At 61.5% G+C, this 27,591-nt stretch overlaps 2 protein-coding genes across 6 annotated transcripts in view; one reads left to right on the forward strand and one right to left on the reverse strand.

The window, feature by feature from the left end:
- Positions 1–363: 363 nt before the first annotated feature.
- GTPBP6 (GTP binding protein 6 (putative)) lies at positions 364–14,001 on the reverse strand. Of its 5 annotated transcripts, XM_072818406.1 has the most exons (13): positions 13,635–14,001; positions 8,577–8,714; positions 7,937–8,007; positions 7,643–7,773; positions 7,274–7,344; positions 6,474–6,632; positions 4,728–4,936; positions 3,648–3,796; positions 3,131–3,283; positions 2,745–2,864; positions 2,374–2,571; positions 1,117–1,220; positions 364–453 (listed from the first exon to the last, which is right to left on the reverse strand). In XM_072818406.1, the coding sequence occupies exons 1-12, from the start codon at positions 13,999–14,001 to the stop codon at positions 1,214–1,216; spliced, it is 1,773 nt and encodes a 590-aa protein (XP_072674507.1). In that variant the 3' UTR covers positions 364–453; positions 1,117–1,213. The 5 variants fall into 5 exon arrangements, with proteins under 5 accessions (XP_072674507.1, XP_072674506.1, XP_072674505.1 ...); XM_072818405.1 differs by lacking the exons at positions 364–453; positions 1,117–1,220 and having other exon boundaries at positions 1,745–2,565; XM_072818404.1 differs by lacking the exons at positions 364–453; positions 1,117–1,220 and having other exon boundaries at positions 1,745–2,571.
- Positions 14,002–14,129: 128 nt separating this feature from the next.
- Positions 14,130–27,591, forward strand: part of LOC140629042 (cohesin subunit SA-2-like) — a 48,311-nt gene continuing 34,849 nt past the window's right edge. Inside the window, exons 1-4 of the mRNA XM_072818439.1 lie at positions 14,130–14,190; positions 17,812–17,875; positions 25,867–25,992; positions 26,775–26,927. Of these exons, the coding sequence (XP_072674540.1) occupies positions 25,975–25,992; positions 26,775–26,927 (171 nt within the window). The 5' untranslated portion in view covers positions 14,130–14,190; positions 17,812–17,875; positions 25,867–25,974. The remainder of the gene's footprint in view (positions 14,191–17,811; positions 17,876–25,866; positions 25,993–26,774; positions 26,928–27,591) is intronic.

The raw sequence follows: 27,591 nt of genomic DNA on the forward strand, positions 1-27,591 counted from the left end.
GGGGGGTGGGCAGACTCCAAGGAGCAGGGGCGGGGGCGGGCCTGGATCCCCGAGCCCCGGGTCATGACCTGAGCTGAAGGTGGATGCTGCGCCCTGTGGCTGAAACTTCCAAGTTCTGTGGTATTGGAAGCCCGTCAGCGCAGACATGAAGGAAAGACCGCACACCTAATTTTTTTTGTGTGTGTGAAGCTTTTACTTTTAAGTAATCTCCACAGCAAGGCGAGGCTCGAACCTCACCAAGAAATCAGGCGTCACACACTCCACGGAGCCCGCTAGCCGCCCCCCCCGCTCCCCGGGGTACTTACTCATAGAGGAGCTTGTATTTGAGGGTCGCCCGCAGAGGATCTGGGCGGCAGGCGACATGGAGGCTGCACGAGGCTGCACGTGGAGGCTGCACGACGTGGAGGCTGCAGCCCGTGGGGGAGGAGGTGGCGCGGTTCAGCTCGTCGTTGACTGAGTGAAGGACCATCAGGGCTCGGTGTCTCTGTATCCCTCAGGCCCCTGAGGTCCCCTCCCGCTCCCCCCAGGTCCCCTAAAGCTCTTGGCCCCCGCCTGAGCCCCCGAAGGCCCCCGCCTGAGCCCAGGCCCCTGAGACGAGCCCCCGCTTGGCTGGGCACGTGCAGTGGGTGTCCCGCAGGCCTCAGGGGGGGACGCCCGGCACAGTGGCAGGTGCGGAAGGAAAGGGAGACCCCCGAGGCCTGCCCCCCGCACCCCGCCCCGGTGTGCCCCGCACGGGGGCGGCCAGAGCGCACACAGGGGCCTGGCGGAAGGAGGGCGGCCCTGGCACAGTGCCCACAGAGCGCCCGGCTGCGGGTGCATACCTGCAGCGCCAGGGGGATGGGGCAGGGCCTCGAGGGGGGGCGGCCCACAAAGGACGCTCCGTGACCCCACCGTGTCCCGAGACCCCTGGGGCTGAGCTGGGGGACCAGGAAGGCTGGCAGGGCTCCCGGCCTGGTGCGCCGCCCCACGGCTCCAGCCGCTCCGGGGCCCCCGCCCCCGCCCAAGAGAGAGGCTGAGACCCAGGCAGAGGGAGAAGCAGGCCCCACGGGAGGAGCCCGACGCGGGACTCGATCCCGGGACCTGGGGTCACGCCCTGGGCCCAAGGCAAGCACTTACCCGCTGAGCCGCGGGGATCCCCCAGATTTATTCTCTTCAGGGTTCTGGAAGGCAGGAGGCTGATGGGTCCCTGGGCCAAAGCCAGGGCCTGCGTGTCTCAGGAGCTGCTGGCGGGAACGTGCTCCATTTTCCACCCTCCCCGCTTCCTGCCTCCCTCCACCCTGGATGCCAGCCGAGCCAGGGTTCTGACGCAACCTCTGCTCTGACCTCACACCTCAGGAGTCTGAGCCCCCGCCTCCCCGTCACTGGGACCCGTGTGGTGGCCTTGGGCCCGCGGATCACCAAGGCCATCGCCACGTCAGGGTCCTTAACCCCGTCCCCTCTGCAAAGTCCTCTCTGCCATGTAAGCAGCATCTTCCTTGACAGGAGCTGGGGGTCGGGACGGGGACGTCCTTGGGGACACTATTCTGTCCGCTGCGTCGGGGCCAGGACATGTGCGTGTGGGGACGGTATTATTCAAGCACACCTTCCCAATCTGACCTCCCACAGGACGGCAGAGTTCTGGAAGGCCAGCGGCAGGAGCACTTGGGGAAGGACCCAGAGGTGGCGCGAGGCCCGTAGGGCCATGTGTGTGGACAAGTCTCACGCGACCTGACAACGCTCTGTCTTTAGAAAAGACACACCCTCGTGCACGCCCTGAAGCAGCGTTGAGATTTATTCCTGAATGCCGAATTCCAGAATCACTCAAAAAACCACACTGGAAGGATGAGCACAAATTGAAGGGGGGAAATGACGTGGGACGTTATCCATGGCTGCAAGGGACCCCTCACGTTGGCATTTCCTCTAGAAAACGGGCAACCGCGTGGGTCTAGTGGGCTCCCTGAGGTGCCAACGAATGTTTCAGAAAGCAGGACTGGGGGTGCCTGAATGAGGACAGGGGCGCCTGGGGGGCTCCCTTCATGAAGCGTGTGCCTTCACCTCGGGTCAGGATCCCGGGGTCCTGGTATCAAGTCCCACATCGTTGGGCGCCCTGCTCAGCGGGGGGCTGCTTCCCCCTCAGCCCCTCCGTCTGTCCCTCTGTCGCTCCCTCTGTCACTCCCACGCCCTCCGTCTCTCAAATAGTCTTTACAAACAAAGCAAAATTAAAGCAGAAGGGCTGGCATGGCCAGTTCTGCACCCCTGGGTGTGTCCTGGGACCTTGGGTGACGACAGCCCAGGTCTGTGGGCCCGGGCCGCGTCTGTCCCTCCCATGGGCCACTCTGAGTGGCCTGCCCGCAAGCAGGTTGCTGCTGGTTTCGTGCCGACTCAGTGACAAACCGTGTTTCCTCCGCCACCGGAGCAGGGAGGCCCGTGGGTCGCCGCGAGACGGTCAGGAGTCGCACACACTGTGGGGCACAGCGAGGGCTGGCGGCTGCGAGTGTGAAACAGCCGATGGAAGCTCCAACACCGGGAGGACGTGGCGGCCCGCGGGCGGGAGAACCAGAAATGCCGGTGCAGACACAGCGGAGCCTGTTCCTTGTAGCCAAAGCCAGGGGAGGGGAAGTCAGCTGTCATGATGCAGGATCCACGATGCAGGACCCCCGGGGACCAGAGCCGCGGAGCCCCCTGCGACCTGACCTTCGACTTCCAGCCGCGGCCGCCAGCCTCCCACCCGGCAGCCCAGAGGCCCAGAGGCGGTGTCCGCTCACTCGGGGAAGAGCTTTCGGAATCTGCCGTAGGCTGAGCTGCTGATGACCACCGTGACGTCGGCCACCCCGGCCTCGGGGATCACGTCTACGTCCTGCACCGTGGCCTCCTGGTGCAGCCAGCTGACGAAGCGGGGAAGGGGCGCTCAGTAGGGACCCCACGGGCTGTGTTCCTGAGCCCGCAAGTGACCACGTCCTCACTGGCGGGTCCCGCCCACAGCCCGGGGGCGCCCACATAGGAGTCACTAACCCACGTGCGCGGCAGGCAACCCCACAACCCCACAGCCGCCAGGGCTCCTCTGCTCACGGGGCTTTGCGGCTCCACTACCTTTCCCGCACCCGCACCCACTGCACGGCCACTGTCCCGCCTGCTGGGCGGCCCCACGCACCTCAGCTGCGCGCCCGCCAGCTGGACCCGGAGGGTGAGGACCTGTCTCCCCGTGGCCCTCAGAACGGCGTCCTCCAGCCGCGCTTTCAGCTCCGGGAGCCCCTGCCCCAGGAGGGCGGACACGGCGACGGCCTGTGGGCCCGCCGGGCGGTACCTGCGGGAGTAGCCCCCCAGCAGTGCCTGCTCAGCCTCGGGAAGACGGAGTGAGGAGCGCCCAGGGTCCCCCGCCCCCGGGGCCCCAAGTGTGACTGCCCCAGTGGGTGCCAGGAGAGTGCATAGAGCAGATCACCAGGACGCGGCAGCGAGGGGCTCACAACGCGCCCCCCGGGGTGTGCAGCTCTGAGGCCCTTCCCGGCCCGTGGGTGGCAGAGGGCACCCTGACCCCCCCGTTCCCGAAAGCAGGGGGATGCCTCCAGTGCCCGAGGAGAGCAGCCCACTGTCACCAGCTGGGGCGGGGCCACGGGCAGTGGGCAGGGGCTCCAGGGTCGTGGGCAGCGGGTGCGCCAGGCTGCACTCACCCGGGCACCAGGTCCACCTTGTTATGAACTTCCAGCACGGAGTCCAGGAGGGCGGCAGGCAGGCGCAGGCCACGCAGCGTGGACAGGACGCTGGCTTTCTGCAGCTCTGTCTCCGGGTGGCTCATGTCTCTCACGTGGACGATCAGGTCCTGGGGGGCAGGGGAGCCACATGGTGGACACAGGGATGGCACCCCACGCGGGAGGACCTGCCTCGGACGGGGGCTCTGATGGCCACTGCAGGCCCGGGTGGGAGTGGGCTGCTTCCCATGGGGTCCCGGCCCTGTGAGGTGGGTGGCACCTGGGGCCGGAGCTCCCCGAGACCAGAGCTGGTGGGCGGCCCACCCGCGGCCCTTGCATGGGCCCTGCCCTGGCCAGGCTGCTCCCCTGCGCCCGGCCTGGGCCCTGGCATCCCTCACAGCTCCCGCACCACAGGGGCCTGCTAGATCCCTGCCTGCTCCGGTCCAGCCCCACCTCCCCCCGCGGGGGCCTCATTCTTCAGGGGCCTTTCAACCTTCCGTGAAACTTTCAGATTCTGAGTTATTTCAGATGTTAAAGAATGCTTTTCGCCGGGTTTTAAACGTCTCACTGGTGGGAATTTTGTGGGACGCCCTCCAGTTGGAGTCTGTTTTTCCCTGGTGTTGACACTAGGTCTGGGGCTCGGTGGAAGCCCAAAGAGAATGGGCCCTTGAATGACATCGCTGCAAACCTGTGCACACAGGCTGACCGAAGGGCGGAGGCGCAGTCACCCGCTCCCTGCACAGCGGCTCCACCTCCTTCTGGAATTAGTCTTGGAAGAGGTCACTAGGAAGGGCTCATGCTCAGGGTGGGTTAGGCACTAGCTTCGTGAGGAGGTGGTATGTAAGGGGATCGGTCCCCGGGGTGCAGTGTGGTGAGGGAATCCGGTCCCCAGGGTCGTGTCATGTGAGGGGATCGAGCCCCCACGTTGTATCAGGTGTGAGGAGACTAGTTAGTCCCTGCGTCCTGTTGGAATCAGGGAATCCAGTCTCCATGTTGTGTCATGTGCGAGGGGACCAGCCCCAGATCACGCAGGTCTTTTAGGTAAGAGCATCGCACACTCACCGAACGAGCCACGTCTTCCAGGGTGGCGGAAAAGGACTCGATGAGGCTGTGGGGCAGCTGGGAGAGAAAGCCGATGGTGTCCATGTAGATGACAGCCACGCGGGAGGGCAGCCACCCAGCATGGGCTGTGATGTCCAGCGTCGCAAACAGCTGATCCCGGGGCTGCACCGCATCATCGCCTGTCAGGGCCTTGATCAGCGTGGTTTTTCCTACAAGGTGGGCCCCAGGGGACATGCTGCCTGAAAGGCCCCCTCCCGTGTGTCCTACTATCTACTGTCGCACTGTGGGCGGCGCCACGTCCAATCCACGTGCCTCTGCAGAGGGGGTGCCCATGGTCCATAAGGTCTCTGAGCTCCTAGGTCTCAGCAGGACCCTTGGGATGCCCTGTATGGTCGAAAGGAGGATGGTGCTGCCCGTTGTGCTTGCGGGTCGAGAGGGCCAGGCTCTGGGGTACGAGTGCCTACACACAGCAGAGTGATGGTGTAGACAGGGTGCTGATGTGTGTGAACCTGGGGGGGGGTTGGGCACCTGTGCCCACAAAGGCAACAGTGTAGACAGGTGCTCATATTTGCATGTGAGTGATAGGTGACTGGTGCCCACATAGATGCGGCCGGTGCTTTGTGCCTAAGATGTAGTGAGTATCTGCATAGGGGAAGGTGATGGTGGAGTGGGGCGGGTACAGGGTGAGGGGGTGGGTGTCTGTGTGGATGGGGATGATGGTGGAGTGGGGCGGGTACAGGGCGGGGGGGTGGATGTCCGTGTAGACAGGGTGATGGTGGAGTGGGGCGGGTACAGGGCGAGGGGGTGGGTGTCCGTGTAGACAGGGTGATGGTGGAGTGGGGGTGGGTACACGGTGAGGGAGTGGGTGTCCGTGTAGACAGGGTGATGGTGGAGGAAGCGGGGCCCCTACCCTGTGTGACCTCTGTCAGCCACTGCTGAAGGCCCCAGTCACTGCCTGACACACCCCGACACCCCTGCCCCATGCACCCCAGACTCACCCCCGACACCTCCCTGACACCTGCCCCGCCCCCCACACAGCCACGCAGAGTACTCTGCATCCCCAGCACACGTGAACCTACACCTTTGCAAACAGGATCTTGTAAATCCTACGAGTACCCACAGCTTCCCGTTTCAGGTGGGGCAGTTCTGGGGACCTTCCCCCCCCCAGGTCAGGGAGCTGCTGACCTCACGTGGGGTTTGGAGCACAGGCGGGCACACTGCCGCTTCCAGCAGCGCAGCACGGGATGGCAGCTGTACCTCGACGTGAAGGGGCAAGCCTGCCGTGCTTTCCCTTTACGGGAGCATGACCGTGAGCTCAGGGCTTAAGGACGGAGGAAACCCCGCTCGGCGTCCCGCACACAATCACAGTGACCCGCACAGGAACCTGAACCCCGAACGCACCCCGGGGTCTTACTGGACACGACCTGAACTGCTTTATAGTTCGTCCGGACAGGTCTACCAGACACGAGCTCCAAAACACCACGTTTCCTCTCATCTCTGAGTCTACAGAGCAGCGGCGAGAGGCGGCGGCAGTCCAGTGCGCCATCCAGCACCCGAGCACCACGCGAGTGACATGCAGGGTGCGGGCCGTGGGCGCCGGAACACCCTGGGACACAGCCACGCCAGCCGCCTCTGCTCGGCACGTGCTGACCCGAGTCCCCGGTCTCGCGGCCTTAGCCAGCGGCAGCCCGACACGGCAGCCCGACAGCGGGGTGCCCGGCGTCTCACTCCTGGAGCCGTGCTCACCACAGTTGGTGTACCCCACCACGGAGATGACGGGGAACTCCTGCCGCCGGCGCTGCCTCCCCAGAAGACGCCTCTTGTTCCTCAGCCTCTCCAGGGCCTTCCGGATCTTCATTTCCTGGTCCTTCAGGAGGCGCTGCTGCACCTGCACGAAGGATTCCCCTAGAAACACGGAGGTGGCGAGGCCGTGAGCACAGGTGGCAGGAGGCACGGAGAGCACCGTGCGCCACTGGGCTCCCTGTGCGGGAGGCACTCGGGCATCGCCTCGCTGGGCCCCCAACCTGCTCTGCACACAGCCGCAGCCCCAGCGCTTTCCCTCCTGCACCGTGGCTCTGCCCAGCGAGGGCTGCTGCACCTGCAGCCTCGTGCCCTGAAGTCAGCGGGGCTCCCCTGGGTCTGGGAGCGAGGGGGAGCCTGGGAAGGAGCGCCCCTGCGATACCCGCGGCCGCCGGAGCGGGCCCTGGGAGAGACACGGACATCCTCACCCCAGGACCTGCGAACGCAACCTCATTTCACAGTAGGGTCTGGGCGCCCCTAGCTGGTCAAGGCTCTGAGATGAGCTCGTCCTGCACGAGGTGGCCCTACGTCAACGACAGGGGTCCTCGTAGGAGACAGAGGAGGAGCCGCTGCCGCCGAAAAGCACCCAGATGTCGCAGCTGGTTCGGATGTGACCACTCACGAGGCCCACATGCAGCCCCTGCCCCCCGGTGGTCTTCCAGCGACATTGTCCCCTTCCTAGGGGAGGACGGCTGCCGTGACAGCCTCCGTCCCGAGTGCCCAGTGCTACGGGACTCACACGTTACCTGAGCCCATGATGTAGCGCGAGCCCCGTCCTCGTCCGTCCGGGAGGGCCATGCTGGTTTTCAGGCGGGACCTGCCGTGGCAAGGGGGCATCTCAGCACGCGGCCGCACACACGCGTGCCCACCTAGGAGAGCACAGCAGGCGCCAACACCCGGAAGTGAGGGTGGTGATGAGAAGGCAGGGTGGCCTTCCCTCCCGCCAGGGCCTTCGGCACCTTGAGGGGCCACAGTGGGCCACCGAGCTCTGGCAGGGGCACAGCGTGGGAGCCACGTGGTCTACAGGCCGGGGCCAGGCCGTGTTCTGCGTCCACCGCGTCCCAGGTGACCGTCCAAGACATGAGTGCGAGGAGCGGGGGTGCGGCAGCCCCTACCTGAGCAGGGGCAGCTCCGCCAGCGCCACTTGCAGCCGTGCCTCCTTGGTCCGCGCGTTGCAGCGGAAGATGTGAAGCACCACCATGAACCGGTCGCACACCTGCACACCCCAGGCAGCCTCCAGTTCCTTCTGGAAAGGGAGACGGGGGTGAAAGCATAGGCCAGGGCAACCCGGCGACGGGGGCGGGCGGCACGCCGTGTGGGATCCCGTGTGCCCGGCAGTCCCGTTCCCGCAGGACGCTGGCCCGGCTCTGTCCGCCCACACCGGGGGAGACCACGGGACTCCGCAGTACCTTGGTAGGCGCGGCCAGCCGCTCCACGTTCAGGAAGACCGCCGTGATCTCTGGAGTCCCCCTGATTTTCTCTGAGGAGAACAGCAGGTGCCTCAGACGCCCCTGCTCCACGCACTCTGTCGTGGAACCGACCCGGGGCTCTGCTGGCCGTGTTCAGGGGACACCCATACCCCCGAGCGCGTGCTGGGGAATCAGGTGTGCAGGACAGGGGTCGAGGGGAGGACTGGGGCTGCCTTCAGGGCTGTGGGTCTGCACACGCACGGAGGTGGCGCAGCCTCAGGGGCCTGAACGGGCCTGAGGGCTGGGGTGACACGGACGGGTGGCACGTCTGCGGGGCGGCCCGCTGCTCCTGCCATGTGCTGGAGGGCGGCTGGGGCTGCAGACCCTCGGGGTCCCTCGCAGCACCGTGTCTGCAGGGAGGGAGGGCTGGGGCCGCGGGGCGGTTCCCACCCGAGTCATAACTGTCCCGACGGCACCAACGGGCATGGAGTGGGTTCTGAGAGGGACACGTGGCTTTCCCATGTCGGACGCGAGTCCTCGAGGGGCTGCCCACATGGAGCGCCCACTGCTGCTGCTTCTGTGCAGACGGAGGGAGCTACGGAGGGGATGGACAGGGACAGGGACGGGGACAGGGACCCACCCGTCAGATGCTCCAAGGTCCCTTTGCCAAAGATGAGCTTCCCGTCTGACGATTTGCTGGGCACCACCATGCTCTCCACCACCGACCAGCCGTCCAGCGTGTGCACGAGGGCTTCCGCCTCCGCCACCTGCCACTCGGCTGTGGGGACACACAAGGCCGGGGTGAGGGGGGCGTCCCTGTGGGGTCGGCCCGGGCCCCGTCCAGCCCTGCCCAGCGCGCCCTGGCCCGTGTCCCTCGGCTGGGAGGGCTCCTGCAGTGTGCAGAGGGCCCCAGAAGGCCCCCAGGGAGGCCTGTTCCCACACACGGCTGTGCTGTTCCACGCAGACCAGCAGGAGGGACGACAGGCAGGAACAGGAAGGACGGCCCCTCCTTACGTGGGACCTGGGGCTTGCACGTAACGGGACGTCTGCTCAGTGAGGCCCCAGGGACTGTTGTGACCCAGCAGACGGCATGTCCTGCATGGCAGCCCCTGAGGGCCCAGGACCCGCTGCTTCCCCCGCAGTGAGCCCCCGAGGGAAGGAGTGGGCGTCCCCGGGGCCTGGTGCCAATGTGGGACAGGAAGAGGCACCGCTCAGGGCACATGGGATGACACTTGGGTCCTCGAGGCCGGCCCCGCAGGAGGGGGTCCGCGGCAGGTTCTAGGAGCATCGCCGGTGGTGGGCGGTCATCCCCCGAGCTCAGGGACAGGGAGGAAACAGGCCGGGTGGGGATGTGCATGAGAGGGCGGCAGGGGTTGGAGGCCAGGGGCGGCCCCAGGCTCTGCTCCGGGGGGACGGGGTCCCCATCCTCTGGGCTGAGAGGAGGCACAGTGTCCTCAGCTTTGACTGCTGATGGACAGAGCTGGTCCTTCTCACCCCCACCCCGTGGCCGCTCAGGTCAGGTGTGCGGGGCCACCCGGACGTCCCTCCTTCACCGTCACGCGTGGCCCACTGACACACCACACCCGTGCTGTCTGCCCTGACCTCCGCGGGGGCCCAGGTTCCCCAGCTCCATCGTGGATCACGGTACAGCTTCCCATAACCTCCTGCTGGGGTCAAGTGCCTTCGGGCTACTGCCACGGGCCGCCGCCTGGGGGCTGCTCAGAATGCCATGTGGCACCCCTCAACTCCAGGCCTCAGGCCCCCGTGGGGAAGCCAACGCTGAAACGCTGCTGCAGTCCACAGCTCAGAGGCACGGGCGCACTGGGGACTGGGGCTACCGAGTGCTTCCCCGCCTGCACGTCACCAGCACAGCACCGCAGGCCCACGGACGGCAGCTCCTCGGCCCGCGCCTCATGCCTGCCCACCAGGCAGGAATCACAGGGCTCGCCACGAGGAAAACGCGCAACGTGAAGACAAAGAGCAGCATCAGAACCAGAGTCTGACAGCGGCAGGGCTGCTGGATTCATCAGTTGGGGAACCTGAAGCGACTGTGACTGACGTGCTAAGGGCCGTGACAGAAGACGGGACGCCTGGGTGGCTCAGCAGTTGGGAGCATGATCCTGAGGTCCCGGGATCGAGTCCCACATCGGGCTCCCTGCATGCAGCCTGCTTCTCCCTCTGCCTCTGCCTCTCTCTCTCTCTCATGAAAAAATAAATAAAATCTTAAAAAAAAAAAAAAAAAAAGAGCACACAAGAACACACGGCAGCGTAAGCAGACAGACGCACAGGCCAGGAGAGAACGGAAGGCAGAAGCCGGCTAGCGGTCAGAAACATGCTAACAGAAGTGAAGACTGCCTCTGATGGGCTTCAGAGAGGGCCACTAAGGCTGAGCCCAGAATCTCTAAGCCTGCGGATGCGAGGACGAGTGACAATGACAGACGTCTGCACCTGGAAGGAAGAGTCGGGCCACAGACCAGAGCGAGACGTTTGTAAAAAACATGTGAGAAACGACCAGTCTCCACAACGTATGAACAACTCCGGAGGCTCGGCGGTAAGAGAGAAGAACTTGATTAAAAATGGGGCTGGAGGGATCCCTGGGTGGCGCAGCGGTTTGGCGCCTGCCTTTGGCCCAGGGCGCGATCCTGGAGACCCGGGACCGAATCCCACATCGGGCTCCCGGTGCATGGAGCCTGCTTCTCCCTCTGCCTGTGTCTCTGCCTCTCTCTCTCTCTCTCTCTGTGAGACTATCATAAAAAAAAAAAAAAAAAAAAAAATTGGGGCTGGAGACCTGTCACAGATGTCACCACAGGACCTGCGGACACGCCAAGCTGGGAAGAAGACACGCTCAGCGGGGGAGCAAATGCAAACTGGAATGAGAGCCCAGCACGCGGCCGTGAGCCGGGCCCTAACGCAGCACGTGCAGACCTGTGGGGCCGTGCAGCCACGACGTCTCCGTGGCTGCTCACGGGAACGCAGAGCGGTGCCACCGCTGGGAAAGCACCTTGGAGGCTTCTTACAACACTTAACACAGGTGTGGGGCGCCTGGTGGCTCAGCAGGTGAGGCGTCTGCCTTCAGCTCAGGTCACGACCCTGGTGTCCAGCCCCGCGTCGGGCTCCCTGCTCAGTGGGACTCTGCTCCTCCCTCTTTCTCGCTTGTGCTCTGTCTCTTGCTCTCTCTCTTTCTCTCTCTGAGGTAAATAAAACCATAAACCACATCAACAACAACCCAAACCTAAATATGCTCGTAGGGTCCAGCGGTCACGTTCCCTGGGGTTCATCCAAGTGAACCGAAAGCATGTGTCCCCACACAACCTGCAGAAAGATGTTTACAGCCGCTTGGAAGGACCCATGTGTCCCCAGCAGGTGGATGGATAAAGGAACCAGGGCCCACGCAGATGACAGTGTCATCAGCACTAAACAAGTCAGCTGTCAAGCCACAAAATCACGCAGGAACCTCGGATGCACGAGTTGGTCTGCAAAGGCTGCGCGGTGCACGAGTCTAACTACGACATCCTGGAAAAAGCAAGATGAAGCACATGGTAGAGAGCTGTCGTTGCCGGGGTGGGGGTGGGGTGGAGTGCAGACTGGTGTGGCCATGGAACTACCCTATGTGACCCCGTATGTTGGGCGAGCGGCATGGCACCCTGTCCAGACCCACAGAACGTCCAACACCCAGAGCGAAAGGTGACCAAGCCGCGGCCTCTGGGCACGGCTGCATGTTCATGTAGGTTCCTGCACTGGAACACGCCTCCCAGTGTGGTGGGGATGCTGATGACACACGATGCTGAGCAGTGGGACACGACCTATGTGGGAACCCTCTGCGAATCTGCAGCTGCATGAAAACAAAGCCTTTGAGCAAAAAAAAAAAAAAAAAAGAACAAAAGAAAAAAGGAACAAAACACTTCCACAGCTCGTGCAGAAGAAGCAAGTTCACAGAGACGCAAAGCACATTCAGGGCTGTGAGGGGCTGGGCAGGCATGCTGCGGAGAGTGGCCGCTATTAGCGGGACGGGGTCTCCTTCCCAGGTGACGAATGTAACCTGCGCAGCGGTGGAGGCCGCCCAGCACTGTGGACGTACTAAATGCTACTGAACCTGCCCATGAAATGGTGAATTCTATGTTACCGAGAATTACACAGAGTTCGGGGAAGGTCTCTATGGAGCAGGAAGGCGTGGAGGAGATGGGAGGAGGAGGGGAGGAGGGAGAGGCGGGGGATTGAAGGAGGGGAGGGGGAAGGGATGTGAAGGGAAAGGAGAGGGAGGGGAGGAGCAGGAAGGGGGAGGAGGGGGAGGAGGATGGGGAGGGGAGGAGAGGCAGAGGGGGAGGGAGGAGAGGGGAGGGGAGGAGAGGTGGAGGAAGAGGATGAGGGACAGGAGGGGGAGGGCATGTGGGGGGGAGGGGCAGGATAAACTGCACCGCCACCCTGTGGGGTCCCTGTTCTGCCCAAAGCCAGTGTGGTTGTGCCCTGGCCTCACGCGAGGCTCACACCCGTGCCTGTGTCACCGCCAGGGACTGGGCTCTCCGCGGCCTCCCTCTCCGCAGCCAGCAGCAGCCAGCCCCGGGGCGAGGTCCCTGGAGGGCCGTCTATGCTGTCCGGAGGACCTCGTCCTCCGGCATCCTCCCGCTGTGGGGCTGGGTCATCCCAGGGCATCCAGGACCACCCTGCGGGGTCCCCACCCCCTGTCGCCCGGCCCAGGGGGCGGCTCCCTGCCTGTGCCAGCGGCGCCCCGAGCCTGCGTCAGGGGAGTCACGGGAGGGCGGAGGGTGCCCCTGCCCCAGGGACGGGGCCTGGCAAGGGCAAGGGCGGGCCGCCGCCGGTCTGTAGCTGTACCGTGTGAGCACGGTAACACCGGTGGCGCGACCCTTAGGGTTCAGGGACATGATGAGAGTATATGCCCGCTCACACTCACACTCACGCTCACAGGCTCGCAGACCCGCTGACACACACACCCCCTGGCCGTGCACAGGCTCTACAGTTGTGTCGGATTCCTCCTGTGCAGATGGGGAGCAGGAAGGTCACGGCACTTATATGCCCCAGGGAGGGGGGGTCCCGGGGCAGGGGGTCGGCAGCTTCCAGCCGACCCAGGGCAGCTTTGGGGGGATGGCGGGGACGCTTTCAGGGTGATCCTTGGAGCCCCGCCTCTTGCTTCCGGCCCCGCCCCCTCAGCCCCGCCCCCTGCTCCCGGCCCCGCCTCCTCAGCCCTCGGAGCCCCGCCTCCTGCTCCCGGCCCCGCCCCCAGAGGGCCACCGCCCACTCCAGCCGTCGGAGCCCCGCCTCCTGCTCCCGGCCCCGCCCCCTCAGCCCTCGAAGCCCCGCCCCCTCAGCCCTCGGAGCCCCGCCTCCTGCTCCCGGCCCCGCCCCCAGAGGGCCACCGCCCACTCCAGCCGTCGGAGCCCCGCCTCCTGCTCCCGGCCCCGCCCCCTCAGCCCTCGCAGCCCCGCCCCCTCGGCCCTCGGAGCCCCGCCTCCTGCTCCCGGCCCCGCCCCCAGAGGGCCACCGCCCACTCCAGCCGTCGGAGCTCCGCCCCCTGCTCCCGGCCCCGCCCCCTCAGCCCTCGGAGCCCCGCCTCCTGCTCCCGGCCCCGCCCCCTCAGCCCTCGGAGCCCCGCCTCCTGCTCCCGGCCCCGCCCCCGGAATCCTGGCGTCCCCGCGTCCCTGCGTCCTCGCCCTCCCCCCGCCCCTGCGCCGCAGCGGGTCACCTCGAGTCAGCTTCGGCTTCTCGGGTCCCCGCTTGACCTCAGGGTGGATCAGGCACACGCGCTGGGTCCCCAGAGGCAGCAAAGGCTCCGTCCTCAGGAGCGCTTCCTCCTCCTCTTCTTGCTCCGCGTCACCTGGGTCCTCCTCCTCCTCCTCCTGCTCTCCCGCTCGGCTTCTCGGGCCATCATCGTCCCGGCGGCCCCGGCCTTCACCGCCTCGCCTCTTGACGCCCCCGGGGCCGAAGGCGGCGAGCGCGCGCTCCGGGCAGGCGGGCGGCGGCGGCAGCGGCGCGGCTCTCGGAAGCCGGCGGCCGCGAGCCAGTCGGCAGAGCCCCGGCCCCGGGCGGACGGCGGCCCGCAAGGCCCACATCCCGCGGTCGCTCGCGCGGCGGGGGCGGGGCTCCGGGGGCGTGCTCCCCCGCACTCCCCATTGGGCGCCGGGCGTCACGTGCCCGCCGCCTCCTGATTGGTGCGCGGTCGCGGGCGGGCGGGGCTTGGGATGCCGCCGGCAGGCGGAGCTCGGCTCGCGGGGCCGACTCTCGGCGGACGCCCGCGCCAGGTAGTGCGGCCCGCCCGGGGCTCCTCGCACGCGTCCCCCTCGCCCCCTTCCCGCCCGGGGGTCGCCGAGCCCTCCGCGGGGGGCGAGTGCTGCCCTGGGTGGAGGGGGTCCCACCTGCCGCCGTGGACATCCGTCCAAGTGCTGCCCTGGCTGGGGGGGGGGTCCCCCATCCTGCCCTAGGGTGCGTACCTCCTGCACTGCAGGTCCCCTGGGGGGTCCTCATATCCTGCCCCAGGGGTCACATCTTGCCGTGGACATCCGTCCAAGTGATGCCCTGGGTAGAGGGGAGGTCCCCCATCCTGCTCTACGGTGCGTACCTCCTGCACTGCAGGTCCCCTGGGGGTCCTCATATCCTCCCCCAGGGATCCCACCTCCTGCCTTGGGCATCCAAGTGCTGCCCTGGGTGGAGGGGGGGTCACCCCATCCTACCCTAGGGTGCGTACATCCTGCACTGCAGCTCCCCTGGGGAGTCTTCATATCCTGCCCCAGTGGTCACATCCTGCCTGGGACATCCATCCAAGTGATGCCCTGGCTGGCGGGGGGTCCCCCATCCTGCCCTAGGGTGCGTACCTCCTGCACTGCAGGTCCTCTGGGGAGTCCTCATATCCTCCCCCAGGGATCCCACATCCTGCCTTGGGCATCCGAGTGCTGCCCTTGGTGGAGGGGGGGGGGTCCCCCATCCTGCTCTAGGGTGCACTGCAGGTCCCATGGGGAAGGGATTCTCATATCCTCCCCCAGGGGTCCCACATCCCATCCTGCCTTAGACATCCATCAAAGTGCTGCCCTGGGGGGGGGGGTCCCCCATCCTGCCCTAGGGTGCATACATCCTCCATTGCAGGTCCCCTGGGGAGTCCTCATATCCTCCCCCAGGGATCCCACATCCTGCCTTGGGCATCCGAGTGCTGCCCTTGGTGGAGGGGGGGGGGTCCCCCATCCTGCTCTAGGGTGCACTGCAGGTCCCATGGGGAAGGGATTCTCATATCCTCCCCCAGGGGTCCCACATCCCATCCTGCCTTAGACATCCATCAAAGTGCTGCCCCGGGGGGGGGGGTCCCCCATCCTGCCCTAGGGTGCATACATCCTCCATTGCAGGTCCCCTGGGGAGTCCTCATATCCTCCCCCAGGGGTCCCACATCCTGCCTTGGACATCCATCCAAGTGCTGCCCTGCATGGAGCGGGGGGTCCCACATCCTGCCTTGCAGGTCTGAAAGCCCCCAGGGATCTGGCACCTTGCCTTAAGGGGTGCAAGTGCTGCCCTGGGGGTCCCAGACACTTCCCTGGCTTCACATCTGAACCATTCCCCGGGGGTCCTGAAGTCTGAGATAGGATCTGGAGCCTGGCTGAGGAGTGGGGACTGCTTAGAGATTCCGAATTTAGCCTGGGGGGTCATGAAGTCTATGTTGGTAATCCAGGTGAGGCACTGGGGGTTCAGGCCTCAGAGGTTCAGGCCCTGGGCTTTGAACCAGCCATCGGGGTCCGCAACTCTGCCTTGGAGATTCTGACCTGGCCGCAGGGGTTCCATAGCCAGGACTGTGACCCAGGGGCCCTAGACCCCGCTTTGGGGAGATGAGCAGAGCCTCGGGAGGCCTGAACCCTGCCGTGGGAATCTTGTCCCATCCCTGGGGGTCTGGAACCCTGCCTTGGGGGCCCCACACCCTGCCTCGGGGATCCGAGCCAGTCCCTAGGAGTCTCATTTTTCCTAGCACGTCTGAGTCCATCACTGCTATGGGGGTATGTATGACTCCTGTACTCTGCCTTGGGCGTGGGATGGTGACTTGGGGCATCCCCAGTGCGGCTTGGGGTTCGACTCCGGCCTGGGCGGGGTTCAGAAGTCTGTGCTGGTACTGGCCTGCATGTGACCCTAGGGGTCCCAGGTCCCGTTTGGGGACCAACACGTGGCAGGTAAGTGGTGTGCAGCATGATTGCAGAGTCTGCTGGGTCCAGGCAGAGAGAGCAGGGCTGTTCCAAAGGAGCGCGCCTCCCGTTCGGGCCCTTCTTTATAGTCTCCAGGGAAGATCCAAACGCGCGCGGTGTTGAAAGGGTCACGTGGGTGCCCGCTGTCACGAGGAGGTTCTTGTTTTCACAGAGGAGCAGTTTTAATGGAAACGTTCCCTTTTAAGTGTGTGCAGGATGCCGCGGCCTTTCTGCTGTTTAGAGAGAGGATGTGAAAGCTCCGCACTGTGACACGTAGCACGGGGCAGACACCCGGGGACCACGGGGGCCGTAGCCTGGGCGGCACCTCCGTTCCTACGTACGGGCAGTAAGGGCACCCCGGACATGGTGTCACCGGGCAGGCCTGTGGTCCGCGTGGCCCCAAGTCACGCGAGCAAGCTGAGCAGGACTGAGCTGAGACATCGGTCCCTCGGCACACGGAAAACGGGCAAACTCAGCCCCGACGGGCCGTCCTTCCCGGTGCCGTCCCCATCCCCGTGTGGATGGAACAGAGACGGGATTAAAACTTGCAGCCGGGGCAGGTCCCCCAGCCCTCTGCTGTGTCGCACGGCTCCAGGCCTGCAGGGATGAGGGAGTCCGGGGAAATGCCACCGGGTCGTGGGTCCCCCAGGAGCTGGCTCTGGGAAGCGGGAGGCCCGTGGGCAGGGCAGGCCAGCGGAGAGCGCTCGGGAGCCTGCTGTGGTCCTGCAACGCCACCTGGCGTGAGGTCCGGGCAGGTCCCCGCGCGCAAGCCCTGCCTCCTCGGGAGAGGGGAGCGTGTGGCTGGGGGAGAAGCGCCAGCGAGCGTGTGCGGGCCGGGCCGGGCCGGGCGCTGGCTCCCCGCGGCTCGCGCCCTCTCGGGGGCCTCGGGCCGCATCCCGGCCACATCCCGGCTGCATCCCGCCCGCGCCCCGAGCCGGCCTGCCCTGCGGCCTGTAGCAGTGGCCGTGGGAGGGCCGCGCGAGGATTAACGCTTCATAATGAGGTAACGCATTTTTTAGGGCTTTGCTGTGGACCTTGTGTCTCATGGCCGCTCCCGAGGGCAGACGGTTCCCCCGAGTGAGCCCCGGATCCTGGCAGCCTCGCGTACGCAGAGCGCTCTGGGGACCTCACTGGCCACGCAGCCCTCGCACGAGGGTCCCCTGTTTGTGCTCCACGGGCAGCGATGGGGATGAGGCTGCGGGGGGCGTGGGGAAGAGGGGAAGACGGGGCCCCGGGGCAGATGCGCTGTGCACGCGGGCGGGGAGGCAGCTCCGAGCGCTGGGCTGCATCTGAAAGTGTTCCATTTTCTCGATTGTCCGCTATCCGCGCTTGGGAGACGCAGCGCGGACGGGAGGCTGAGGTATATCCTGGGCTCAGACGCCCCAGACCCCGCAGGGTGACTTAGCAGCAGGCAGAGGCGGGGGTGTTATTCACCCCTCCCTCCTCCCTTCGCAGTACGGGGACCCCTGGAGCTCACGCCTTCCTAAGCCGGCCGCTCCCGATTCCTTGGCATTGTCTGCCGTTGTTGCTTCATTCCCTCTGCCGACAACCATTTGCAGAACGCGAGTGGCAGACGAGCTACTTGGCACCCCCGTGTTTGCAGTCGCGCTGTGTGCCTCCGACAGACTCGCGGGGGGGCGTGGGGGGCGGCCTGTGGCGCCAGGGGCTCCAGGCCGCCGTCTGACTTCTCTTGTGTTTTGGTGGAAGGTCTGGCCGAGAGAGGGTGAACGCGGTGGCGGTCTGTGGTGGCGGCGGCCGGGACGCTGTGTTGGTAAGTGCTCCTGCGCCGTGAGCGCGGCCGCGTTTACACGGACAGCGTGCACACGGGAGCACGGAAGGCAGTACCCGTCCCTTGTCATCCGACCGTACAGCGGTCACTGCCAAGATTTTGGTGAACATTCGTCCAGGATTTTTATTTTATTTTATTTTATTTTATTTTATTTTATTTTATTTAGGTAATGTCTACACCCGATGTGGGGCTCGAACTCACAACCGTGAGATGAAGGGTGGCGTGCTGTCCCCGTGGAGCAGCCAGGCGCCCCCTTCTGCTCTCTTTGTACCACACACCTGAGCGCACGTATGCACCTGCGTGTCTGCTCGTCTGCGCCCGCAGATAGATGCCCGAAACCTTAATTGAGAAACGCGTTCACATCATATCTATTGTCTTACAAAGTTTTAAGGCTCCGTTGGTGGAGCGGGCTGGCTCTTGATCTCAGGGTCGTGAGTTCGAGCCCCGTGCTACACGTGGAGCTTACTACAAAAAAAAGGGCAGAAATGTACGAGAAAAACAACACAGTAAGGCTGAATGTATCCTGAGTGCGGCTGGCGTGAGCACTGGCTGCGGAGTCGGCAATCCCATCTGTGGCTGTTCCGAGTGGGGCTGATAACCCCCAGCGGACACTGGGTCGTTACCAGCACCTGAGGCTGTGACTGCACCGCAGTAAGATCGCTGTTCTCTCTCTCTCTCTCTTTTTTTTTTTTAAGATTTTATTTATTTATTCCTGAGAGATGCAGAGAGAGAGGCAGACACCCAGGCAGAGGGACAAGCAGGCTCTCTGCGGGACTCGATCCCGGGACCCCAGGGTCACGCCCTGAGCTGAAAGCAGACGCTCAACCCCTGAGCCACCCCGGTGCCCCAAGATTGCTATTTTCTGATCGCTCCTGATTTCAGAATGAAAATAAACAGCAGCCCGGCTATGATTTTGGTGTCGCACGGGCGCTGCCATGTGGAGGGTGACAAGCAGTGGTCTCCAAACGAGTGAGAACCTGCTGCGTCCATGTGCGGCACACGGGCGGGCGTGTGGGTTAGGCTGCGGCCCTGTTGGGCGCGGAATCCCAGGCCGTGAGGGGTGCTGAGGGTCGGGGTGAACGGGGCGGGAGCTGTGTCCCCAGGAGGAGTCGCTGGTGACGCTCCTGCCCGACTCATAGGCACGGAGCCTGCTTCGTGGGCTGTTCTCGGCTCCCCGTCCCTTGGTCCTGCTGCCCCCTCCACGCGGACGTGACGTGTCCTCTCGTGTACCTGCCACGGAGACTCAAGCTCATTGCATGTTTTTCCCTAAATGCTTGATGTGGAATCAATGCGTGCTGAAAGCGTGCGGTGTGACTAGGTCCACACCGTGAGACCATCACCACCATCGGGACGGTGGCACTCCGCCATCCCCCCAGTCTCGTAGGGCTCGGTCTTGCCGCCTTCGTCACGGGCGTGCCCGCTGACCGTGCCCCCTGAGCGCGGCCTGGGCTTTGTCTACACGGGCTCATGCACTACACGGTTCTTTTCCGTTTCTCTTTGGGTTTGGTGGGGCTTCTGTCCTCAGCACGACGACGTAGTTCCGCATGTGGCTGCACGGTGACACCTCGGGAGGTCACCGCCCTCGTGGCGACCAGGCTGCCAGCCCGTGGGCCCCCGGCACGCTGCCTGTGTCCTGGGGTGGGCCGAGCCTGTAGGTCGGCTTGTGACCGCGGAGCTGCCAGGAGGCCGTGCCCAGGGCTTCACACTGACACAGGCCTGTGCGTCTCGGGTAAACGCAGGGGCGCAGCGTTGGTGCACGAGCTCTGCACGGCCGAGAGTCGCCGCACTGCCTTGCAGCGTGCTCGGGCGCACACGCCGGCAGCTAGGACCGTCCGCGCCAGCACCCTCAGCTTGCGGGATCTTCGCGGCCCCCACAGCGGCCGAGCGGATTCCGTGTGCACCCAACACGAGCGCCTCCCCATGTGCGTCGTCCCATCGGAGTGTGCTTTCTGCTGAAGACTCTGCAGGAATCTTTCACGGGTCATTTTTACTGACCTGTTTCATTCCTTGTTGAGTTTTGAGCGTTCTTTAAAATAAAATATCAGGAAACCTCCTTTGTTAGGTTTGTGCTTTGCAAGTATTTTCTCCCAGACGCTGGCTTGTCTCATCCTTCCGTCCGCAGTATCTCTTACAGCGGAAACGTTTTCAGTTTTGATAGAGCATAGTTTATCAATCATTCCTTTGATGGATTGCGTTTCTGGTGATGGGTCTAAGGACTTTAACGCCAGATAACAAATTTTTTCTTCCATTGTTTTTCTTGTGAAGGCTGTATGGTTTTAAAGCTTTTAGGTCCAGGGCGGCCCAGGTGGCTCAGCGGTTTAGCGCCGCCTGCAGCCCGGGGCGTGATCCTGGAGGCCCGGGATTGAGTCCCATGTCGGCTCCCTGCATGGAGCCTGCTTCTCCCTCTGCCTGTCTCTGCCTCTCTCTCTCTCTGTCGCTAATGCATAAATAAATCTTAAAAAAATGCATAATAAGGGATCCCTGGGTGGCGCAGCGGTTTAGCGCCTGCCTTCGGCCCAGGGCGCGATCCTGGAGACCCGGGATCAAATCCCACGTCGGGCTCCCGGTGCAGGGAGCCTGCTTCTCCCTCTGCCTATGTCTCTGCCTCTCTCTCTCTCTCTGTGTGTGTGACTATCATAAATAAATAAAATTAAAAAAAAAAAAAAAAAAAATGCATAATAAAATAAAGCTTTTAGGTCCATAATCCATTTTGAGATGATTTTTGGGTAAGCCGGAAGATGTGGGGCGGAGGTCACTGTTTTCATACGGGTGTCCAGTTGTGCAGCACGATACTTAAGCAGATTATCCTTTATTCACTGAGTTGCTTTTGCGCTTTTATAAAAAGCCAGTTGACCGTATTTGTGGTTCTCCTTGTGGACTGTGTCCTATTCCACTGATGTACGGGACTGTCTTTTTCCACACAGGGTTGATTAGTATACTTTTACACTAAAGTCTGAAATTAGATAGTGTGAATCCTCCAAGTGAGTGATTTTTGCAGATGGTTTTCACTGTGCTCATTGCTCTTTCTTTCCACTTAAATGTTACACCACCTCACAAAAAAAAAAAAAAAAAAAGAAAAGAAAAAGAAAAAGAAAAAACCCAGCTCACAAATATCTAGGGAATTTATGCTGAGGTCTTGATTGGGATTTTGCTGACTCTCTAGATCATGTTGCGTTGTGTTCACTTTTTAATACTCGGAAGTCTTCTGGTCTATGAACATGGGATGCTTTTCCATTTATCTATATCTTCTTTAATTTCTTCCAGCGATGTCTTGTACTTTCCATTATTCAAGTCTTTCACCGTCATGGTTAAGCTAATTCCTAGGTCTTTTATTCTTTTTTTTTTTTTTTTTTTAGGATTTTATTTATTTATTCATGAGACACAGAGACAGAGAGAGACAGAGACATAGGCAGAGGGAGAAGCAGGCTCCAAGCAGGGAGCCTGACGGGGAACTCGACCCCGGGACCCCAGGGTCACGCCCTGGGCTGAAGGCAGGCGCTAACCGCTGAGCCACCCAGGAATCCCATAAGTGCTCTATTCTTTTAGATACTGTTGTCTGTGTCCTCTTCTAATTCCTTTTCAGATTGTTCGTTACCGGTGTGTAGAAATGCAGCTGATTTTTGTGTGTTGACCTTGTATCCTGCGACTTGACTGAATTCATGTGTTGGTTTCCACAGTTACGTGTGTGTGTCTAGGATCACGAGCGTTTCTACACGTGACATCCTATCATCTGCAAACGTAATTGGACTCATTCCGGTTTGGACGTCTGTCTGCCTTCCCTCCTTCTTCCTTCCTGTCTCTCTTTCTCTCTCGCCCGGCCTGCTTGCTCTGCCACTACTCCCACTACTGTGTTAAATACAAGTGGCACGGGCAGCCCTGGTGGCCCAGTGGTTTAGTGCCTGCCTTCAGCCCAGGGCATGATCCCCAGGTCCTGGGATCGAGTCCCGCATTGGGGTCCCGGCATGGAGCCTGCTTCTCCCTCTGCCTGTGTCTCTGCCTCTCTGTGTGTGTGTGTCCCTCATGAATAAATAAATAAAATCTTTTAAAAAAAGCCATCTCATAAATAAATAAATACATAAATAAATAAAGTGTCACAAATGAACATTCTTGCCGTGCTCCTCATCTTAGAGGAAGACCTTGGGCCTCTCCACGTTCCCCATGGTGTTCACTGTGGGCTTTTCATAGACGGCTTTGGTTACACTGAGATTATTTCCGTCTATTCTTAGGAGGTTCTCGGTGTGTGTGTGTGTGTGTGTGTGTGTTTGTGTTTATCCAGAAGGGTACTGCGTTTCGTCAGATACTTTTTCTGAATCAATGCAGTTGATCATGTGACATGTTTCCTTAATTCTTTTGGTGTGGTACCTTAAGTTGATCAGTTCTTGTATTTTGAACCAAGCTTCGACTCCAGGAGTAAGCCCCACGTGGCTGTATCGTCCTTTACCGTGCTGCTGAGTTCTGTTTGTGGGTATTATTTTTGAGGTTTTCCACATCAGTGTTCATGAGGGAGAAATCTTAAAAAAATCTTAAATCAAAATCTTAAAAAAAAACAAAACAGGTTTGTACAATTCTTCAGTGAAGCCGTCATGTTCATGATCTCTCAGATTTTGGTTAATGATTCAGTCTCGTACTAGTTATAGGTGTGTTCAGATTTCTTTTTTAAAGATTTTATTTATTCATGAGAGACACAGAGAGAGAGAGAGGCAGAGACACAGGCAGAGGGAGAAGCAGCCTCCACGCAGGGAGCCCTACGTGGGACTCGATCCCGGGTCTCCAGGATTACGCCCTGGGCCGAAGGCAGGCGCTACTGCTGAGCCACCCAGGCATCCGTCACTTCTAATTCTTTATTAGTTCTTTCCTTCTGCAAGCTCTGGATTCACTTTGTCCTTTTTCTTGATCCTTAGCATGTAAACTTACTTGCCTTGTTTATCTGAGATCTTTCTTGGTTTTCAGTGTCTGCATTTATAGCTATGAATTTCCCATTAGCACTGCTTTCCCAGTGTCCTGGAAGTTTTAGTGATGTTGTGTTTTCATTTCCCTTTGTCTCTAAGTATTTTCTAATTGCCCTTGTGATATCTTCTCTGATCTACTCATTCTTTAGTAGTACGTGTTTTATTTTATTTTATTTTATTTTATTTATTTTAAGATTTTACTTATTTACTCATAAGGGACATGGAGGGCGAGGGGGCAGAGACAGAGATAGAAGAAGGAGCAGGCTCCATGCAGGGACCCCGATGTGAGACTCGATCCTGGGTCTGTCTCCAGGATCAGGCCCTCAGCTGAAGGCGGTGCTAAACCACTGAGCCACCCGGGCTGCCCAGTAGTATGTGTTTTAATTTCCATAGATTTGTGAATTTTCCAGGTTTCCTTCTGTTCCTGGTTTCTGACTTCTTTCATTGTGGTCAGAGAACATGCTTCGTATGTTATGTCTTTTGAAATCTATTAAGACTTCATTTGCGGCCTAAGAAGTGGTCTGTTCTGGGGAGTGTCCGGAGTGCTCATGAGTGGAAGGTGTGTGCTGGCTGTTGCTGGGTGGAGGGCTCAGTCTATGTGTCTTAGATCTAGTTGGTTTCTTAAGTCCTTTTCGTCCTCACTTGTCTTCTGTTTGGTCGTTCTGTCCCTATTGAGAGTGGCGTATTGACGTCCCCAGCTGTTGTAGAGCAGCCCAGTCCCCATTTCATTCCATGGACATGGTATAGCTCACTGTTTCTGAAGGTCTTATTTGATTTTTTTTCATCAAAGTGTTGTAGTTTTCCTACACAGACCCTACACGTATTTTGTTAGGCTGATGTCTTAAGTATTTTGTTTTTGAGGAGCTGTCGTAATACGTATTGCTTTTTAAAACTTTTGGTGTCCAATTTTTCATTGCTTGTTTATCGAAATATGATTGATTTCATTATACTGACCTTGTATCCTGTGGCCTTGCTAAATTCACTTTTGAATTTGAGGAGAGAGTTTGTTATGTCCTTTGGGATTTTTCTACATAGCCAATCATGTCAAAATTGCCTCAGAATAATTTTATACCTTCTTTCTGAGTCTGATGCCTTTCATTTCCTTCCCCTCCTCGTTCCACGGGGTAGGACTTCCAGTACCTTGTGGAATAGAAACAGTCAACCTTGCCCCATTTCTGGCCCAGTGTAGATGCAGGTATAGGACAACCATCCAGTCTTCCATGGGCAAGGAGACTTGTGCTTCTAGTGCTTATTCATCCCTCATGCAGTGCTGCTGGCCACATGGAGCAATTTATTTTTATTTATTTATTTATTTTTTAAAAATAGAGATCGTTTTTTTTTTAAGGTTTTATTTATTTATTCATGACAGACAGACACGTAGAGAGAGAGAGAGAGAGGCAGAGACACAGGCAGAGGGAGAAGCAGGCGCCATGCAGGGAGCCCGATGTGGGACTTGATCCCGGGTCTCTAGGATTGAAGGCAGCGCTAAACCGCTGAGCAACCTGGGCTGCCCTGTGTATGATTTTTGCACATATTCTGCAAGTCTGTAATAATTTCAAATAAGAAAGTCTAATGTTTGGCTTTTGGTCCTTGTTATCCCCAGGACATACCACTTGCTTGCCATTCCTCCACCTTCAAACATTTACTCTGCTCCCTCTTCCCTATCCTATGTAACACTACAGAAAATGCCTTTTATAGCTTCAGATTTTAACCCAATTCTCAGACACTGATGAGACAAGTAGGGATCAAAGATATAAATTCCTCACATGAGCATCACACCACATGTGCGTCACCGCAGTGTCTCTGGGGATGCATGTACCTTTGTAATTTTATCTTCCTGAAGGCACCTGAGAGCGTGTTCCTGACGCAAGGACTGTCATGTACACACGTGTCAATGTGCGGTTCCTAGAGGCGGGACCTGGTGTGTGTGGCGGTGAGGTCATCGTGCCAGTGAGCCAGCCTGGCCTAGCCCTGGAGACCTTGCATGTTCTCGGTTATGAAGACTGTGCCATGTGGTGATGTCATGGAGGCCCCCAGGGTGGGGATGCAGGGGTGGGGTGCTGTATGTGCGCCTATCCAGCAGGCCCTCTGTGCCGCAGGATGGCCCTCGGGGACTCACAGTGTCAGGGAGCCCTTGGTGGGTCAGATTGTAGCAGGCGGGGCAGCCTCGGGTCGGGGCAGGTGTGGCCGTGGCTCTCACTGCGTCCGTAGTGGTCCTCACGCGGGAGCTGCAGCCCACTAGGGAGGGTCAGGCTGCTATGGGGCAGGAGTACCCTGAGTGACCCCTGAGTGCTGCTGTCTGCCTATGTGGCCGCAGTTTCTGCCAAGACCCCCCAGTCTCACGGTCTCCATGACTGCCGGGGTCTGCCGTCTTTGCGCATGACCGCAGCTTCTACTGTGACCCTCTTCATCGGCACGTGAACATGACCCCGGATTCCGAGCCACCCTCCCTGTGCCCCCTGAGGCTGTGGTGGGCTCAGACCCTGGGCCCCACCCACCCGCCCATAAGGACAGGGAGAGCTGGCTCACCTGTCCCAGGAGACTGACCTCCCCCGACCTTGGTGGTCATGCGCCTGAGCTCCCCATCTGCATCCTGGGCCCTGATCAGTGGGGTGATGGGTACCCCATGGCGCTGAGGGACAGCCCTGAGCACTGGGTTCAGAATGGTTTGCAGTCCCCTGGACATGGCTGGTTCATGGCTGTGGCTGTAGCACATGGACTTGCTGTGTCAGGCTGGGCCGGGGACGCAGATGGGGACGCGGGCACAGGGGAGGCTGGTGTATGAGCAGTCAGCTGAGGGCCTGGTGACAGTCTGGAACTCTGACCGAGGTGTCTGTCCCGCAGCTGCAGTGGGTGACTTGGGCGGCATCCCTCCTAGCCTGGGGGCCCCTGCTGGGAACCGGCAGCTGTAGCGGCTACTTTGTGCCTGTGCTTCCTGACTCCTGTGGTGAGGGGTCCTGTCGTCAAGCCGGCGTCCGGTCCCCCGCCTTCCCTGACTCTTCACATCCCACGTTCTGCTTGTAGGTGCAGGAAGGACCCTCGGGGGGCCGGGATGCCAGGGGGCGTGGACCCCGACGGCGAGGGCGGCCCTCGTGCAGGAGGCTCAGGAACCAGGCTGGCCAGTTCATCTCCATGGTGACCTTGTTTGAGGTGATGACAGGAGGAGGAGCTCCAGCTGGCACAGAGCACTGCTGGGAGGGGTGCCCGGGTGGGGGTGGCGACGTGCTTCTCCACGGCAGGCCGGGCGCTGGGCGGCTCCCACCCTGGACCCTGGACCCTGGAGGCTTTCGTCCCTACATTGCCTGCCCACCGAACCACAAGCCCAGGGCCCCATGGTGCTCCCAGGGTGCTTCCCCTCCCAGTGCTCAGACACGGCATCCCCTCCTTGTCCTCAGGCTCAGTGTCCCCTCTCCATCCGCAGACATTCAGACATGGTATCCCCTCCCCTGCCCTCAGACCCGGCGTCCCCTCCCCCCCCTCAGGCTCAGTGTCTCCTCCCCATCCTCATACATGGTGTCCCCTCCCAGTCCTCAGGCTCAGTGTCCCTTCCCCCGTCCTCCAACTGGGCGTCCCCTCCCTGCCGGGGGGGTGCTGGGGTGTCTTCGGCCACCGTCACTGCAGGTGCCCGTGGCCCAGCCCATCCTGCGGTCCCCGCCCGGGGTCCCAGGTGAGCAGGGGTGGCCTCTGGCAGGTGCAGACAGGCCACGCGGAGCCAGGACTTGTTTGATGTGATGGCCGGCCGTGAGGACGTGGTGTGGCCGGGCCCCCCAGGGCGTGCCGCGGGGTCGCTGTTGTCTCCTGATTGTGACCGTGGAGCTCCCAGGACCGTGGTCCTCGTCCCCCAGGACCTCAGCAGGGCCTCCTCGGGCTCCCGGGGACACGGGGCTCCGGCGCAGGGTGCAGCCCCGACACGTCCTCGCCTTGGCTTTCAGACGCAGGGAGCGGCCTCCGGGGGCCTGAGTGCCAGCGGGCAGGGCAACCACCGGCGAGGGCGGCCGCCGCGGAAGCCACGCAAGAGGAGAGTGGCCGTCACCACCGAGCTGACCCTCTTTGAGATGGTCGCCCTGGGGAGGAGCTCCGTGCAGGTGCCGCCGCCGCCGTGGGGCGCGGGTGCGGGAGCGGATGCGGGTGCGGGAGCGGATGCGGGCGCGGGGAGCGGGTGCGGGGAGCCGGCGCGGGGTGCAGGAGCAGGGTGTGGGAGTGGATGCGGGAGCGGGTGCGGGCGTGGGCCGCGGGTGTGGGAGCGGGGAGCGGGTGTGGGGTGTGGAGCGGGGTGCACAAGCCGGTGTGGGAGTGGGGTGCGGGTGCGGGCGTGGGTGCGGGCGGGGCGCCTGGTGGGAGTCTGCGGACTCAGTACCCGCTGCAGGCAGCAGCGCCGCAGCCCCGTGTGAGCCTGCCCTCCGGCTGTCACGTATGCCCTTTGCACGTGTTCCCTGTGGCCTGGCACACACACGTGCACACACGCATGCTCAGTGCTGCCCGGCACACACACCTGATCTCACACTCACGTGCACACACATGTGGTCACCACTTCCCATCCTACACACAGCTGATCTCACACACGTGCTCACAGCTGCCCATCACATGCACCTGATCCCACACACATGTGCACACCCACAGGTGCTCAGTGCTGCCCAGCACACACACTTGCTCTCTCCCTCACACAGACACACACGTGCTCACCATTGCTCATCACCCACACCTGATCTCACACACACATGCACACGTGTTCGTCACCGCCTGTTGCAC

The sequence above is a fragment of the Canis lupus genome, chromosome Y, assembly GCF_048164855.1.
Source record: "Canis lupus baileyi chromosome Y, mCanLup2.hap1, whole genome shotgun sequence".
Taxonomy (NCBI): Eukaryota; Metazoa; Chordata; class Mammalia; order Carnivora; family Canidae; genus Canis; species Canis lupus.